The sequence below is a fragment of the Microtus ochrogaster genome, linkage group LG7_11, assembly GCF_000317375.1.
Source record: "Microtus ochrogaster isolate Prairie Vole_2 linkage group LG7_11, MicOch1.0, whole genome shotgun sequence".
NCBI lineage: Eukaryota > Metazoa > Chordata > Mammalia > Rodentia > Cricetidae > Microtus > Microtus ochrogaster.
In genome coordinates, this window is record NC_022032.1 from 10,698,567 (window position 1) to 10,712,937 (window position 14,371).

At 37.4% G+C, this 14,371-nt stretch overlaps 1 protein-coding gene across 1 annotated transcript in view; it reads right to left on the minus strand.

Annotated features, from left to right (window-relative positions):
* The window catches only part of Tnks (tankyrase), a 158,552-nt gene that overhangs the window by 64,399 nt on the left and 79,782 nt on the right, over positions 1-14,371 (minus strand). Inside the window, exons 4-5 of the mRNA XM_005362522.2 lie at positions 1,609-1,645; positions 799-874 (exon numbers count right to left, since the gene is read on the minus strand). Of these exons, the coding sequence (XP_005362579.1) occupies positions 799-874; positions 1,609-1,645 (113 nt within the window). The remainder of the gene's footprint in view (positions 1-798; positions 875-1,608; positions 1,646-14,371) is intronic.

The window sequence follows — 14,371 nt, forward strand, 5'->3', positions numbered from 1 at the left end:
AGAGAGAGAGAGAGAGAGAGAGAGAGAGAGAGAGAGAGAGAGAGAGAGAGAGAGCGAGAGAGCAGTTACCCCTTAAAAATGACCTTCCCAGAGTGAGGAAGAGCACTCAGTGCAGTAGAGAGGGTCTGGGGTTCTATCAGTCTGCCAGGTAAATCACTGCAAACTTCGCAGTCATTTCCACATTCTGAAACACAGCACATTTCATTCTATATGCAGCATGAGTGCAGAACAGAGTGAGGCTGCTAGCTGCGCATTTTATACATTACCTTACAGCTACGACAAGTGTATCTTTATGGAGATTATTTCTCTTTTAGTCTATTTTCTTACAATATTCCACAATTGTAAAAAAAAAAAAGCAGAACTGATATGGAGATCTAAAAAATCATTAGCAGTTTCTCACCTTTAATGGAAGAAGTGCTGATATCTAGCAGACAAATCTACCAAATAAATAACAAATGCATGCAGCCTAACAAAGATAAACATCATTTCCATCATGGCACACAGGACACACGGTGAATTTTATTTGCTGAAAGCACTGTGTGCAAACAGCTCATGTAACAAACAACTTTCAGTGTCTGCCAGTTCAGAGGAAAGCTTCCTGAAGATCCACGCTTCCCTAGCTAGTAGCTCCATGAGCCTGTCACAACCCCCCGTAAGAGAGCAGCATTTCACTCCACAGTGCAAAGATGCCAGGAAAAACAGCTTACAAATGTGTACGTATAAACACAGACACAGACCATTCGGAACAAAATTTCATTGTAAAGCAAGAAATTACTGGAAGCATTTGAAACAACTTACCTTTCGCCCATCACTTGCATGGCAATTCACATTTAGAGGCGTCAGTAAAGCCATTAGTTTTTCTTCATTACCACTCCTATAAAAAGGTAGTAAGTCAACTTCTGTAAAATCACTGGGCTTCTTATGAATATTTATGGATGCTTTCATTAAGAGTGGAAAACAGCAAGGATTTTGTTTTATTTTTAAAATATGGACCACAATGTATGCCTTACAATATTTATTTCAGTTAACATAATTCCTGTTAATTATGTGGTAGTATGCTATCTTGAATAATGCAGCTTTCTATATTTAAAAATTTATCTACAGAGTCATTTTAATTACAAACAAACTTTATTGTGAAAAAAATCTAAAACTCTAGAGTTTAAAAATACAAATTCTATAGAGAGGTAATAAATTAAATCATAAATGATCATTACTACCGCCACCACCAACAAAATAGCTGAGGGTTTGAATGTTTACTTTACGTCTCTCCTTCAAGCTTGGTCAGGAAAAAAAAATCTTCAAAGCACAAGAAAGCCATAGGCATATAAACACCCCGAGAATATCTTCTGAAACGTTTGCAGGTAGTACCCTCAAGACAGGTTCCAAATAAAATCAGCCTTACAATACTCAGCATAGTGAAGGATTCTGTCATTATGCCCACTAACAATGTAATAAAGTGCACAAAGACTTAGTAGATCTTATCCACACCATCCCTTAAAACCCAAGCAAGACAAGAACAGGTTATAAATCTTTACACTCCTACACCTGCCCTCCCCCTTTTCTCCCTTAAATGCATTATACTCACTTAAAATGAATGGAATCACTTACCTAGCAGCTTCTAGGAGTTCGTCTTTTTTGTATTCACCTAGATGATTGCAAAATATCATGCTGTTAGCATTTGGCAGAAGACAGATTAAGAAATGCAGTAGGCAGCAAACAGAGAATTAAATAGAGAAGAACAGAAAAAGAGAGTCCACACCCCGCTGGGTGATGGAGCCGTGACGTTAGCCAGCTTGTGAAGGCAGCATCACCAGTGCCTTGGAGACGGGCAGCAAATTGACGCAGCTTCTTGTCCAATCCTCAGATGAAATAGCTTTCTTCAGACAACCAATGAATGCTAAATCTCGCATCTAGGAACACATTCCCTCTGATAACAGCATGCCAGCTCAAGACAATGTCCCTCCCTCCCTCCCTCCCTCCTCCCGTTTGTATTCAGGCTGTCACAGTATACTTGTAAAGCATAATACATTCTGAGACAAAAGCAAAATAATGTGGCTCTTTAAAGGTACAAATTACTAGCCTTCAAAAACCCGTCAGTCTTATTTGTAATGGCAAAGAAAGTTTTTTTTAGTTTTTGTTTTTAATTAACTACCATCACTGCGCTTTATAGCAGGGAAAAAAAAAGAAAAAAGAAAGAAAGAAATGTAAATATCAGAACCATGAATCCTTTCTCGCCCGATAGGGAAGGTCTGTAGACTAGAAATACGTGAACTACGTACCAAATGTTATGAGCCTCTTGGAGGCTGTGCTCCAAAACAAAAACAGAAAGCACATTCTTTAACTGGCAACAATAACCTAACCTGCGTTAATCTTTATACTTGGTATACCACATTTTACCAGTAGTAAATCTTATTAAGTAGGCATCTCAGGAAATGAGCAGGTAACCAATTACTATGACATGGGTAATTTTACTCTATTTTTCACAAAAGACTTTTAAAAAATATATCAGAGTGAAAATAGAAATTACAAATCTTTATAGCAGATTCCTTAGTGTACTCAAGATCCAACAAGTTTCTTTTGTGAGCTCAACTGAAGGGCAAAGAACCTTAATAATAACAACACAGTGTTTTGTTTTTTATTAAATAATAGCTAGGATTATGATTCAGATATAAGGCAGTTGGGAATATCATTAAAGAGATAATTATACAAATTATCTTAACATATCATCTGTGAAAAAAATCAGGTATACATTAACAAAAGAAAACTTTAAATAAAAGTTAAACAATAACCTTATTTTAAAATACTTATTTGCGGTCATACCTTTATGTTTTCTTTGCATTTTTCTATAAAACTGAGTTATTTCAAAGAAAACACTACAAAGATTCCAATACCAGCAGCTGTTTAAATCCTATATTCCACTATTAATAAATACTATTCAGCCTTTTCTTTGTCTTGTCTCTTGGATTAGAACTAGGCTAAAATCTAGAAACTATAACCACATTTTCAAATAGAAAAGTTATTAAGGGAATCTTATACCAATGAAGTCAGATCTATGCATCCCCCAGTTCCATGTGGTAGATTGAACAATTTCAGAATCACAGAATTATTTTTTCCAATTTCTTATAAATTAAAAATGAACTGCACAAAAGTAAAATTGTATCTTCTGGCCAAAAAGGCTCAAAGCTAAAGACTTCCCTTTATTAAACATTTTTTAGCAATATGGAAGTTTAACATACTAGGAATATGATATTACAAAGTCAAATTTAAAATAAAAAGGCTGGATAATTACAATCTAATAATGCAAATAAGTGAATATAGCTATAGAAGCCTTTTGTACACTCAAAAGGCAGCACTGCTATCTCTGACTTCAAGAAATATTATCCTATTAAAGAAGAGAGAGAGGTAAGCAAATGAGTGCAGTAGATTGTGGGGAAATCTATGAAATACTACTAGGGGCTTATTGGCTAGTTTAAATAGGATTACTAACAGGCTAACAGTGGGTTAAGGAGGTATTTTGGGAGAAAGAAACAAGCAGCTTTTGGGTGATGACTGTGGAAGAGAAGGCCTGAGAGAGGAAGGGACATGCTGGCTCTTCCTAGACAAGCCAAGAGCATCAGGACAATGAGGCAGACTAAATCAAAGGGCCATGGAGGGACTATGCTTGAACTTGCTAGAAAATGTAGAAATGTTTTAACAGGAAGAATGCAAAATACATTGTATTTAAGTATCTTCAAGTTTAATGACCACATAAAATATTTCCGTACTTTACTCCAGTAAACTTTTATTGGGAAGAAAGGCAGCCAGGACATGGGGATGAGGTATTAGGTGCTGACAGCAGACATTCTAGATTGTGGATATTTACACTGTGAACTGTAAGTGACTACTGAAATTTAAGCCATGGTGAAATATAATTCCAATAAGCTAAGTAACAAAACTGCAAAGGATGCAGGCTCCTCAAAGTTCCAATCGTTCTACCTGCACAAAGTCTTAATCATGCACAGCTTGCTATTGTCACCAAAATGCATATTTTTGCAATAATGTTATTCCTTTCTGAATAGGAAGATAATAAGGTAATACTTTCAAAAGAAATATGTAAGTATGCATTCAGATGACTCTACTCTTCCTGTTAAATCCTAGCGCTTTAATCGGCTTTTCTGCAATACATTCCAGCATCCACTATCTGGTGCCCAAGGACCACAATCAGTCAACAGCTGAAGTCATTTCTCACACCCTGCCTTGCAGGAAAAAGTAGCACAATGAATTAGAGTCCTTTGTACACTGACAGCAAACCCGAGTTGCTTCCTAGCAGCCAAACCACCAGATCTGTTTCACTTTAGCTGAGACCATGGTGCTCTGTGGAGCATTTGTATTCCTTAATAACACCCAGCAAAAGCAGCAATAAATGAGCTAGAGAGCAAATGAAGATAGAGCAGCCTGGATGAGGAAAATAGGAAACTTCAAATACCACTTTTTCATTAGAATAAAGCTGGATGAAAACAAGTAGGAACAATAATTGTTTCATGTTTGAATAGTCATTATTATCAACTATTGACACATGTAAAATATGCCCACACAGATACACAAATTAATGTTTTATAAATGTTATCAGAATGAAGGTTATAAATAAAACTTCATATTTCTCTAAGGTAGTCAGAAATAACTTCTCTTTCTCTTGGTATACAGGCAAATTTTTCTTTTGAAGAAATATATGGAAGTCATGATTATTGATTTACATCAATTTCAACACTGTGAGGGGCCTTTACATCCAGTAACTCGCAGGATCAAAGCAGAATGCATTGTAGAAATGAGCCATTTTGTTTTGTTAGCCTAGCAGTTTGGATGCTCACCTTACCAAACCTGGATGGAGGTGGGCGGTCCTTGGACTTCCCACAGGTCAGGGAACCCTGATTGCTCTTCCAGCTGATGAGGGAGAGGGACTTGATCGGGGGAGGGGGAGGGAAATGGGAGGCGGTGGCGGGAAGGAGGCAGAAATCCTTAATAAATAAATTAAAAAAAATAAATTCATACATTTGCCTGCAAAAAAAAAAAAGAAATGGAATAACAGGGAAAGTTTATGATCAGAGAATCACAGATTTTTAAAGTAGTAAGAAACTGAAAAGGAACTCTGACCTTCTTTCCCACCACACAAGAGTGTGCCCAGCAGTGATGGCTCACTTTATACACGAAATGCAAAGACTGTAACTGGACAGCCCTCTGTGCTACCTCACCCTACCCTGCAGGCCCCAGAACAGACCTAACAAGTTGACATCTTCCCCAGACACAGGGCTGGCCCTGCCTGTGTAGCCTAGGTTGGCCTTGAGCTCACAGCAAGCAGTCTCTTTGCCTCAGCCTCCCGAGTGCTAGGATTACAGGCACGTACCATGATGCCCAGTGGCCATCACTTTCTTAGTTAATGAACTGGCCCTAAAACAGTCAAACTGAGTGTCTAGTTTCACTGCTACCCAGCAGTCTACCAGGCTCTGGAACCAGGCTAATGTATAGACACAGAAGTACCAAATGGGAGCTTTGGAAGACAGGATTACATTAGAGGAAAGAAACTAAATCAGTAAGAACATTCTACAAACCAAAGAATTAGTAACTTTAAATAATATAACAAACCAAAATTTCCCATCAGAACGACTTTGAAGCATTGAGTTTATAAACATGGACCATTGAGCCACAGGAAGAGAAACAAAATTCTTCTGCATCTCTTCAAGTAATTGATGCATTTCACATTTCCACTGCAAGCTTTAATTCTTGAACTTATTAGAAATCTCAAGGGAAGAGCTTTGTAAAGACTTCAGTCTCCATTACCAAGTTAATGGACTTGTGTTACTAGTGCACAGCAGCACCCTGAGCTGACAATTCTGATACTCCTGGGGAGTGCAGAACAAGACCATGAATTGGTAAGTTGATAAAGAAATCTTTGCACTGAGATACCAACAAATACAAGAAAGTGATTCTTTGAGTCAAACCCACAGCCTATTTGGGTAATAAAGTATTAGTCGAAGTGATGTATTTCATTATGTCTTGGTTTGAAGATTCAGAACTAGTTAAGTGGCTGCAGAAAGAATTTAGCTACAAGACCAGGAAACAATCTATTCTCAAGTCACTAAAGCTTGATCCTCAGGCAAATGAATTTTCCAACAGACTGATACTCTACTATATAGAAAACAGGGTCTTAGCAATAATTAACCTATTGTTTTCATTCTAAAATCTTTCATGAATATTTCTGAGACAACAAGGGGAAAACTTCAAAGGTCTTAAGTTTTTAATGTCTTGTTTCTATTCTTGAGTCCTATCAAATCTTCCTGTCTCCTCTGATGTGGCTTCAAAGTTGGCAATATCATCAGCTAAATCTAAGGTTGCAATCAAACAAAACACTCCACAATTTTTCCAAACAGAGCACCTCAGGCCGAGAAGAGTATTTTTTCGGGTGGCGATCCTTTACTTCAATTATCTCCTAAAAGCTAACTTTAACTAGCTAGAGTTAACCTTCAATAGCTAACAGCAGTCAGCATTAAATATCAATTGTACTTAATACAATCTAGGTAGGCTGACCATTATCATAATCAATGCGCTCATGTGGTTACTTACATTAAAATAGTTAAAATTGGACAAAACCAAAACCTTCTGCTGCTCAGTCATACCACTGTTATTTCAGTAGTGTGCACGCATAGGAAGCAAGTGCCTGTAACACAAACAGTGCAGACAACAATACATATGAGAGCTGAAAACTTGTATTGCAACTCCAGGGTGCTCTGATAACTGAGAAGCCCCCTTTTAGCCTTACCCTTAAAATCTTGCAGTCAAAACTCTAAGCTTTCCTTTCCCTGAGATGACTTTTGAACAAATGTTTCATCCCCATGAAATACAGGGGAACACTGAACTGGAACCGATACTTCAAGCATCTGAGGGGACAACTATATTATAATTGGTGATGTAAATACACACTAATGAAAAGGGGGTGGTATTGTGAGATATATATTCTTTAAAGTTGGATACCAATACCCAGGGATGTTTTCCCCTAGGAAGCTGTTAATCAGTGAACTGTCTACAAAGTACATAGTAATTTAAGAGAAAATGACCTTTTAGAACATTCTGCAGAGGAAGAACTCTTGGAAACATTAAGAAGATGACAAGGAAAGAAAGGAAGGAACAAATTCTCATTCTAAACAGGACACATTATAATGCGTAATAGAACCTGGGAGCTCAGACTGCCCACTATTTCTAAAACATCAAATACCTATCCGATGGCAGCTGAGGGATTCCATAATTAAATAAAAATATAATTATAATGTTTGCACTTAAAAAACATAGTTTAGAAAAGTAAATTGCACATTTGATCCACTTGGCAATAGTTTTGGCTACATCGACATTTCCTTCCTTCCTTCCTTCCTTCCTTCCTTCCTTCCTTCCTTCCTTCCTTCCTTCCTTCCTTCCTTCCTTCTTCTTCCCTTCTTTTCCCTCCCTGGGCTCAAAATGTTGACATAGGCTGGTCTTGAACTTGTGCTGATAATTTCCCACCCTGACTCCCAACAACAAGATTACAAATGTGCACCAGCAGGTGGGGCTATAGAACTTCTTTTGGGGAGCTGCTTTTGTTTGTGGGGACAGCGGCTCACTGTGGCTGGCCTGGAACTCCCTTTATAGAGCAGGCTAGTCTTGAAGTCACAGAGATCTACCTGCCTCTGCTTCCCAGATGCTGGGATTAAAGACATGAACTACCCTAGCCCCTTTCTAGACCTACTAATTCACACCCCCTCTTAAAGTCTGAGATGGGTGCACATAAGTAGTACATTTCACTGACAACTATGAATGCTACAGGGGATGTTCTGTAAGATGGTACAACTGTCTTGTCATATTATGTAGTGATGTACATTTTACCCAGTTATATTCATATTTTTTCAGAGGGAGGAAGGCCTTACTATGTAGGCTAACAGCCTGCTTCTGTCACCTGAGTGCTGGGATTAAAGGAGTGTACCACTATGCAGATACATTCATGCTTTTAAAATATTTTTAAAATTTTTACTTAGTGCATCATGCATGTGTGTACATGTGTAAGAATGTGTTGGCAGAAGCGAGAAGTAGGTGTTGGACTTTTCTGGTGCTAGAGTTACAGGTAGTTGAGTTTCCAGTGTGTGTGTTGGGAAGCTAAATCCAATCTTTTATAAGAACAGCAAGTGCCCTTAACCACTCAAATTTTCTAAGATACTACAATAAAGACAGAGATTACCTCTGTTGTCCGATCCCCCCCCCCAATTCCTCATGCTTTTGTGAAGCCTCATTTAATGGCAACCATGGGTCTAATTTCTGTCCCCAATGTTTCTGTTTGTTTACTTGACATTTCTCCATTTTTTCCACTGTTGGAGACTGAATCTAATGACCTGAATATGTTCAAGCCCTTACTTCTAGCTCAGTCCCCCAATGTCCTTATACTTTTAATTCCCAGAATGTCATCTAACTAGAACTGCTGAACACATAAACTTTTGAGTCTAGTTTTTTTTTTTTTTAACTCTGTGTAAATGCTTTTGAAATCTGTATAGACAGATTAGGGTTTTCCTTTTTTTAATTGTTAAGCAATATCATTACATAGACATACTTCAGCTTGATTATCCTTTCTCTAGCTGACAGAAATCCGGGGTTGGAGGTTTTGGCGGTTATAAATGACAGTATTATAAACATCTATGGAAACCATTTTGCATGGACATAAAATTTCATTTCTCTTTGGTAAACATCTAGTAAGGCTGATTGCTGGGTTGCATTTTAGATATATATTTAACTTTGTAAGAAGTGGTCAATTCACATCTTTTTTAAAAATTTAAGTAATTAAACCAACTCATCAAATTCCAAGTTCTACCGCCATGTGATCCATTTAATGTCTTCTCTCTACTTGAAATTCTTTTTGTTCTCACTGTCATTACAGTTATGTACTTTTTCCTCCCACTACCTTTATACAATAGTTCTCTAACTAATTCTCCTTCATGTCTTCAATTCCTAAATCACAACTACTACATTCATTTCTACTTTAGTTTACCCCATTGCTCAACGAGGTCAAAGTCAGTTCTTACAGCACTAGAAAAATAGTGGACTTCTACACTGGCCTGCAATTCCGTAGGATTAAACTTGTCACAAGACGCAGGGGTCTGACAATTTCCAAACAGGCATCTCACCAACTCTGGGCCTTAGTAGGCTGATGCATTCAAAGGGCAAAGCTCCCTGATAAGAGCAAGGACTGCAGGGAAGCAATCTTCTTTTCAAAGATAACAATATGGTTCCTATCGGTCACAATGCACTGTGTTCGCACAGCTCTGAGATAGCAGGCACTACACATCTTTCAGTTTCTTATATGAAGAGATCAATTTTGCCTACAGGTTTAAAAATGAATTTTTTCAAGTAAGCATTGTAATACACCTCACATAAAAATAATACAGACATTAGGAGACAGGGCTGAGAATTTTAGTATTTCTAATTCTTTGATGGACGTACTTTTCTCTCATTAACAGATGAGTCCTGTTTATGTAAAATTAACCACTGGCATTGCTAAAAATCTGGCACCACAAACACTAACTCTTGGAACACTTAAAGACTACAGCAGGATAGATGGCGGAGTTTTCAATGTAACTGCTAATTTAGCATTTTAAGTTCTCTGTTCTTGACAGAATTCCTTTTTGAACTATATTATATACTTTCATACATTCAATAGGGATTATGTGAAAAATGATGCTATATTTTTCTTGGTAGTTCAAGGCCAGTTCAAGGCTAGGAACTTTCAACAGACTATGGGATATCTGCACCTGTCCAAATACTTCTAGAATGCTATACATTTTGTTATTTCAAAATGTTTTTAATTCACTTACTTTTCTCTTTGTGTTATCAAATGAATTTAATTTTGAATGGGTAAAAGTGTAGATCCTAGTGGTTCAAGCTCTGGATAAGCAAGAATTGGTAGATTCTTTACAACTTCCTAACTTAATGTGGGGTGGGGAACACTTGGCTTTCTAGATAGGAGAAAACAATTCTGGCAATTAATGGCTGAACATTACCTAATGACAATAGAATGCATGAGGAGGCTACATGCAATGTTTTGCATCCCTGGATCCAGGAGACTCTGAGGTCAAACCTATATTCTCTTAACCAGTGTCAGGATAAATGCGGATTCTTTGATTTGTACTTAAAATGTGTTCTGTTCAGTTCCCTTTAACTTCTTTCCTCTTCAATCTCATTACTGCAGGCTAGCATTTTGCTTCTACTTTCACTTTTGTCATAAGCTAAGAGTAGCATGTGCCCATGGCCGTGGAAAACTGAATGAAATCCTCCACATGTCTCTTGTAGGACAGGACAGGACCTGGGCTGACTTGGAAGTCACCGAGGAGTTCTAACAGAGAGCGTCCATCACTTGAGGGCCAAACATTTCAAATGAATTCGGGCTATGCTAGTGGTTCAAGCTCTGGATAAGCAAGAATTGTTAGATTCTTTACAACTTCCTAACTTAATGTGGGGTGGGGAACACTTGGCTTTCTAGATAGGAGAAAACAATATGGCCTTGTAGAACAGAAGGTGAAATTATCGACCCATGTGAGTTTAACCAAGTAATTTAACCTTCCTCCAAATCTTATGTTTCTCATTTTTTTAAAAAGAAAATTTACTTTATGGGATTGTTCTGATGTCAGGGGCAATACAAATAAGCACCCAATACTTCCTGACTTAGAACACCCCAGATAGCGAGGAGAAGAAAGCGATTCAAAGTTTGAAGCACTTGGCTTTCATAGCAACAGGTTTTTGTTTTTTTTTTTGTTTTTTTTGTTTTTTTATTTTTTTGGTTCTGTGTAGCCAAGGGCAGAGAGAGTCCATCGTTTCTCATTAAACCCCTTGAAAGATTTTCAAGTAAAAGAACCGACACAAAATACGAGAAAACAGTTTTTCTTACACACTCCACGGTCCTTCTCTATAACAACATGCCTTTCTTTCTTTCAGGGAAAGGAGGGTGGCATTTTATAGTACTGCACTTTCGAGGGGGTTGAGTCCCCAGAAAGTTGTAATCACAGCAAAAGAAGAGAAACTAATAAACCCCATTAGTAAAGCAAAACAAAAAGGATGGTTTTAAATAATGACCAGAACACCGTGAAAGCTTTCAAAGGAAATAACTGTAAAATGATGTGGGTCAACTTTGTCTTCTTCTCTATGCCAAAAACCCCTCAAACCTTAGCATCAATGACAGAACATTGCCAGGAGTAAGAATCTACTTGCTTTTAAAAAGTTTGAGAAAGAAAGAAGCATGTATCTGTAGTAAGTCCCTCCCCATCACACATAAATGTGATGGTCACTAATATTCTAGTTGGTGATCTACTGACAGCTGCATGTATATTCACATGTCATCAGTAATGATGTCATAAGATAAATGTTTTGCCATTTCACACATTTGTTATTTTTAAGATAGAACTGGCTTTAAAACCATATAATGGTTTCACAAAATAGATGCCAAATATAGCTATTTTTATTACATGTGAATATACCAACCAACCCTGATACATAGCAATCTTTATGAAATGTGACTGAAGTTTAGTATGCATATTAGTCAACATGTTAAAGCATGAAGTTTGAAACAAACTTTAAAATAACACAAACCTAGAATTAGCACTATGTTTAATACTGAAGAAATGGAAGTTCTCCCTGCTGATAATGATAGGATGAGAACACAGAAAACAACGCATGGCCATTAAACACTAGAAAAGTGAACACAATCCTTTCTTAGAGTGACTTGCTTTCTAAGCAATGACATCATCAGTCTGGCTTCACTCCTAGAGCTAGCCTAAGTCTTGAAGAGTATTTCTGAACAATACTGGCCCATTTCTTTCTTTTTTGAGATAGTTTTACTCAGTGGCCCAGACACATCTTAAACTTTTGATCCTCCCAAGTGCATGTGTGTTATGCTTGGTGGGCCTCTTCCTTTAGAACACTAGTATATGTAAAAGCCTAGCCCCTGTGGGAAACTTCCTCTTCCTCCCCAGAACTACTCTCAAAACTCTTCTGGTACATGCTCTGCCTGAGAGAGCATGCAAAATATGCAAAATAATCTTTGAAGATGCCAAGGCTTTTCTACTCAGAGTTCACACTTCTAAGTTGGGTCCCCAGTATGGCGATATTGAGAGGTGGTGGGGCTAAGTTGAGAAGTCTTGGCAGAGATGAGTGCTAGTCTCCTACAGCAAGTGTCCTCGAGGATGGGTCAGTATAAAAGCAAGCCTGACCAGTGGTTGTTCTTGCTCTCCATCTTGCCATCGTGCTCTAATCTGCTCCCATCACTGAGGCCTAAGCAAAGCTAAACAGCAGGGATTAGTGACATGCTTTGGGACCTCCAGAACTGTGAGCTCACTCATTTCCTTTCTTTGGAAATAACCCAGACTCTGATAACTGCTCAGTCTCACATCAACAAGAAAAGCTAATACAGCTAACTAAAGATTTGTACCTAGGGGCCTTTAGAGATGGCATCCAATAAGACATGTATACTCAATACACAGATGATCATCATTTGCTATACTATTTACTATTCTTATACTAAAATAAAAGTCCTCATGTTAATTGACTGAGGTTTTTTTTTTTTTTTTTTTGCCTGTGTGGTTCTAGTTGTCTTTTGAGAGGTCTTACTACAGAGTCCATGCTAGCCTTGAACTTTCAACAACCCCCCCTATTTGGTGTTTCCACTACAAGCATAAGCTAGCTGAGCACACAGACATTCAACTTCTATTCAGTTATTGCATTTTACTCAAAACAAAATATGGCTGGGCATGGTGGCATATGACTTCAGTCCCAACACACAGGAAGCAGGGGTAGGAAGACTGCTGTTGTTTCTGGGCCAGTCAAGACTATAAGAGAAGATCCTATCTCAAAATAAATAAATAAATAAAACAAAAAAAAAACTAAAAAGGGAACTAAATCCTATCTTTATTTTTTTCTTATTTAATATTTTGCATGATTAGTTTAAATATCAACATTTTTTTTTCTTCTGGATAATTTACTTTGTGGTCTATTAGTGAATTTGTAATTGTAACTCATAACACATGAAGTCCCTCCTTCACTTAAGAAATCAATTATAATTTAGGCAGCATTTTTTTCAGAGGAGTGAAAATTTTTTTATAGAACATATGTCACAAAACTAATTAGTTTATTAATCGCTATTAACACTTTTCTTCACAAGCTAGTTCAAAAGTTATCTTCTCAAGTACATTTCCTGAGCTTTTAAAGGTAAGAAAGTCATTTTAAACACTGAAACTCACTGTGTAGACCAGGCTGGCCTCAAGCTCACAGAGCTCCCCCTGCCTCTGCCTCGCAAGTGCTGGCATTAAAGGTGTGTACCACCACACCTGATGAAGAAAGTCATTTTAAAAAGCAGACAGCAGACCAGACTTATGCTGGAGAATTAAGTTTATATATGCAAACTTATAATAGTTTTCCACTGAATTAAAAGCATGGCATCTACATTACACTCAGATTGTCCCAACAAGCTTTGTGTTTGTTCTATATTGCAGATGAAGTCATCCTCTGTCCTAACCCAGTCCTGTTGCTCTCCTGTCCCAACTGCTGCAATGCAGTCTGTCTTCCCCCAGAGGGTATACTCCTGAAAAACTTCACCTACAGAGAAAGAGTCTCACTATAGAGCTCTGGCTGGCCTCTAACTTGCTATTTAGAGGCTGGTCTAATTCTGCCTCTGCCTCCCAAGTGCTAAGATGAAAGGTATACACTACCATGACCAGCTTAGCAGTGTTTTATTTATTTACAATATAAACCAAGGTTTATATGCCATGAAGAATTATTTTTACTAGGAGTCTTAGCACATTTTGTCTGTTATAGACAATCTTATTAAACGGCCCAGGATGTCACTGAACTTGCCATCATCTTGCCTCTGCCTCCCAAGTAGTTATCAGGCCTTTATCATTAGGCCTAGCTTAATTTCTTTTAAATAGAACTAAAATAAAAATAATTAGGGCCAGCAAGTTGGCTCAGTGGGTAAAGGTTCTCGCTGCTTAACCTGAACTCCCATAAGTGATCCTCTGACCTCTATTTGTACCTGTATGTGAGACACACATGCCTCATGTAAATAAATAAAATTTAACTTTGCTAATTAATATAATAGCTGTATTATCAACAGGAAAGATGATAAATTAGGGCTAAAATTTAAAAAAACATTTTAAAAACTAAAATTTTATTTTAAATCAATATTAAGATTTTACATATTTTTAAATCAAAATTTTCTAATTTTTGAGGTATATTACATAATTTTCCCCTTCCCTTTCTTCCCTCCAAAACCTCCCATGTACCCCTGCTCTGGATCTCTTTTTAATTATTGTTACGTATATGTATTATATGATATATG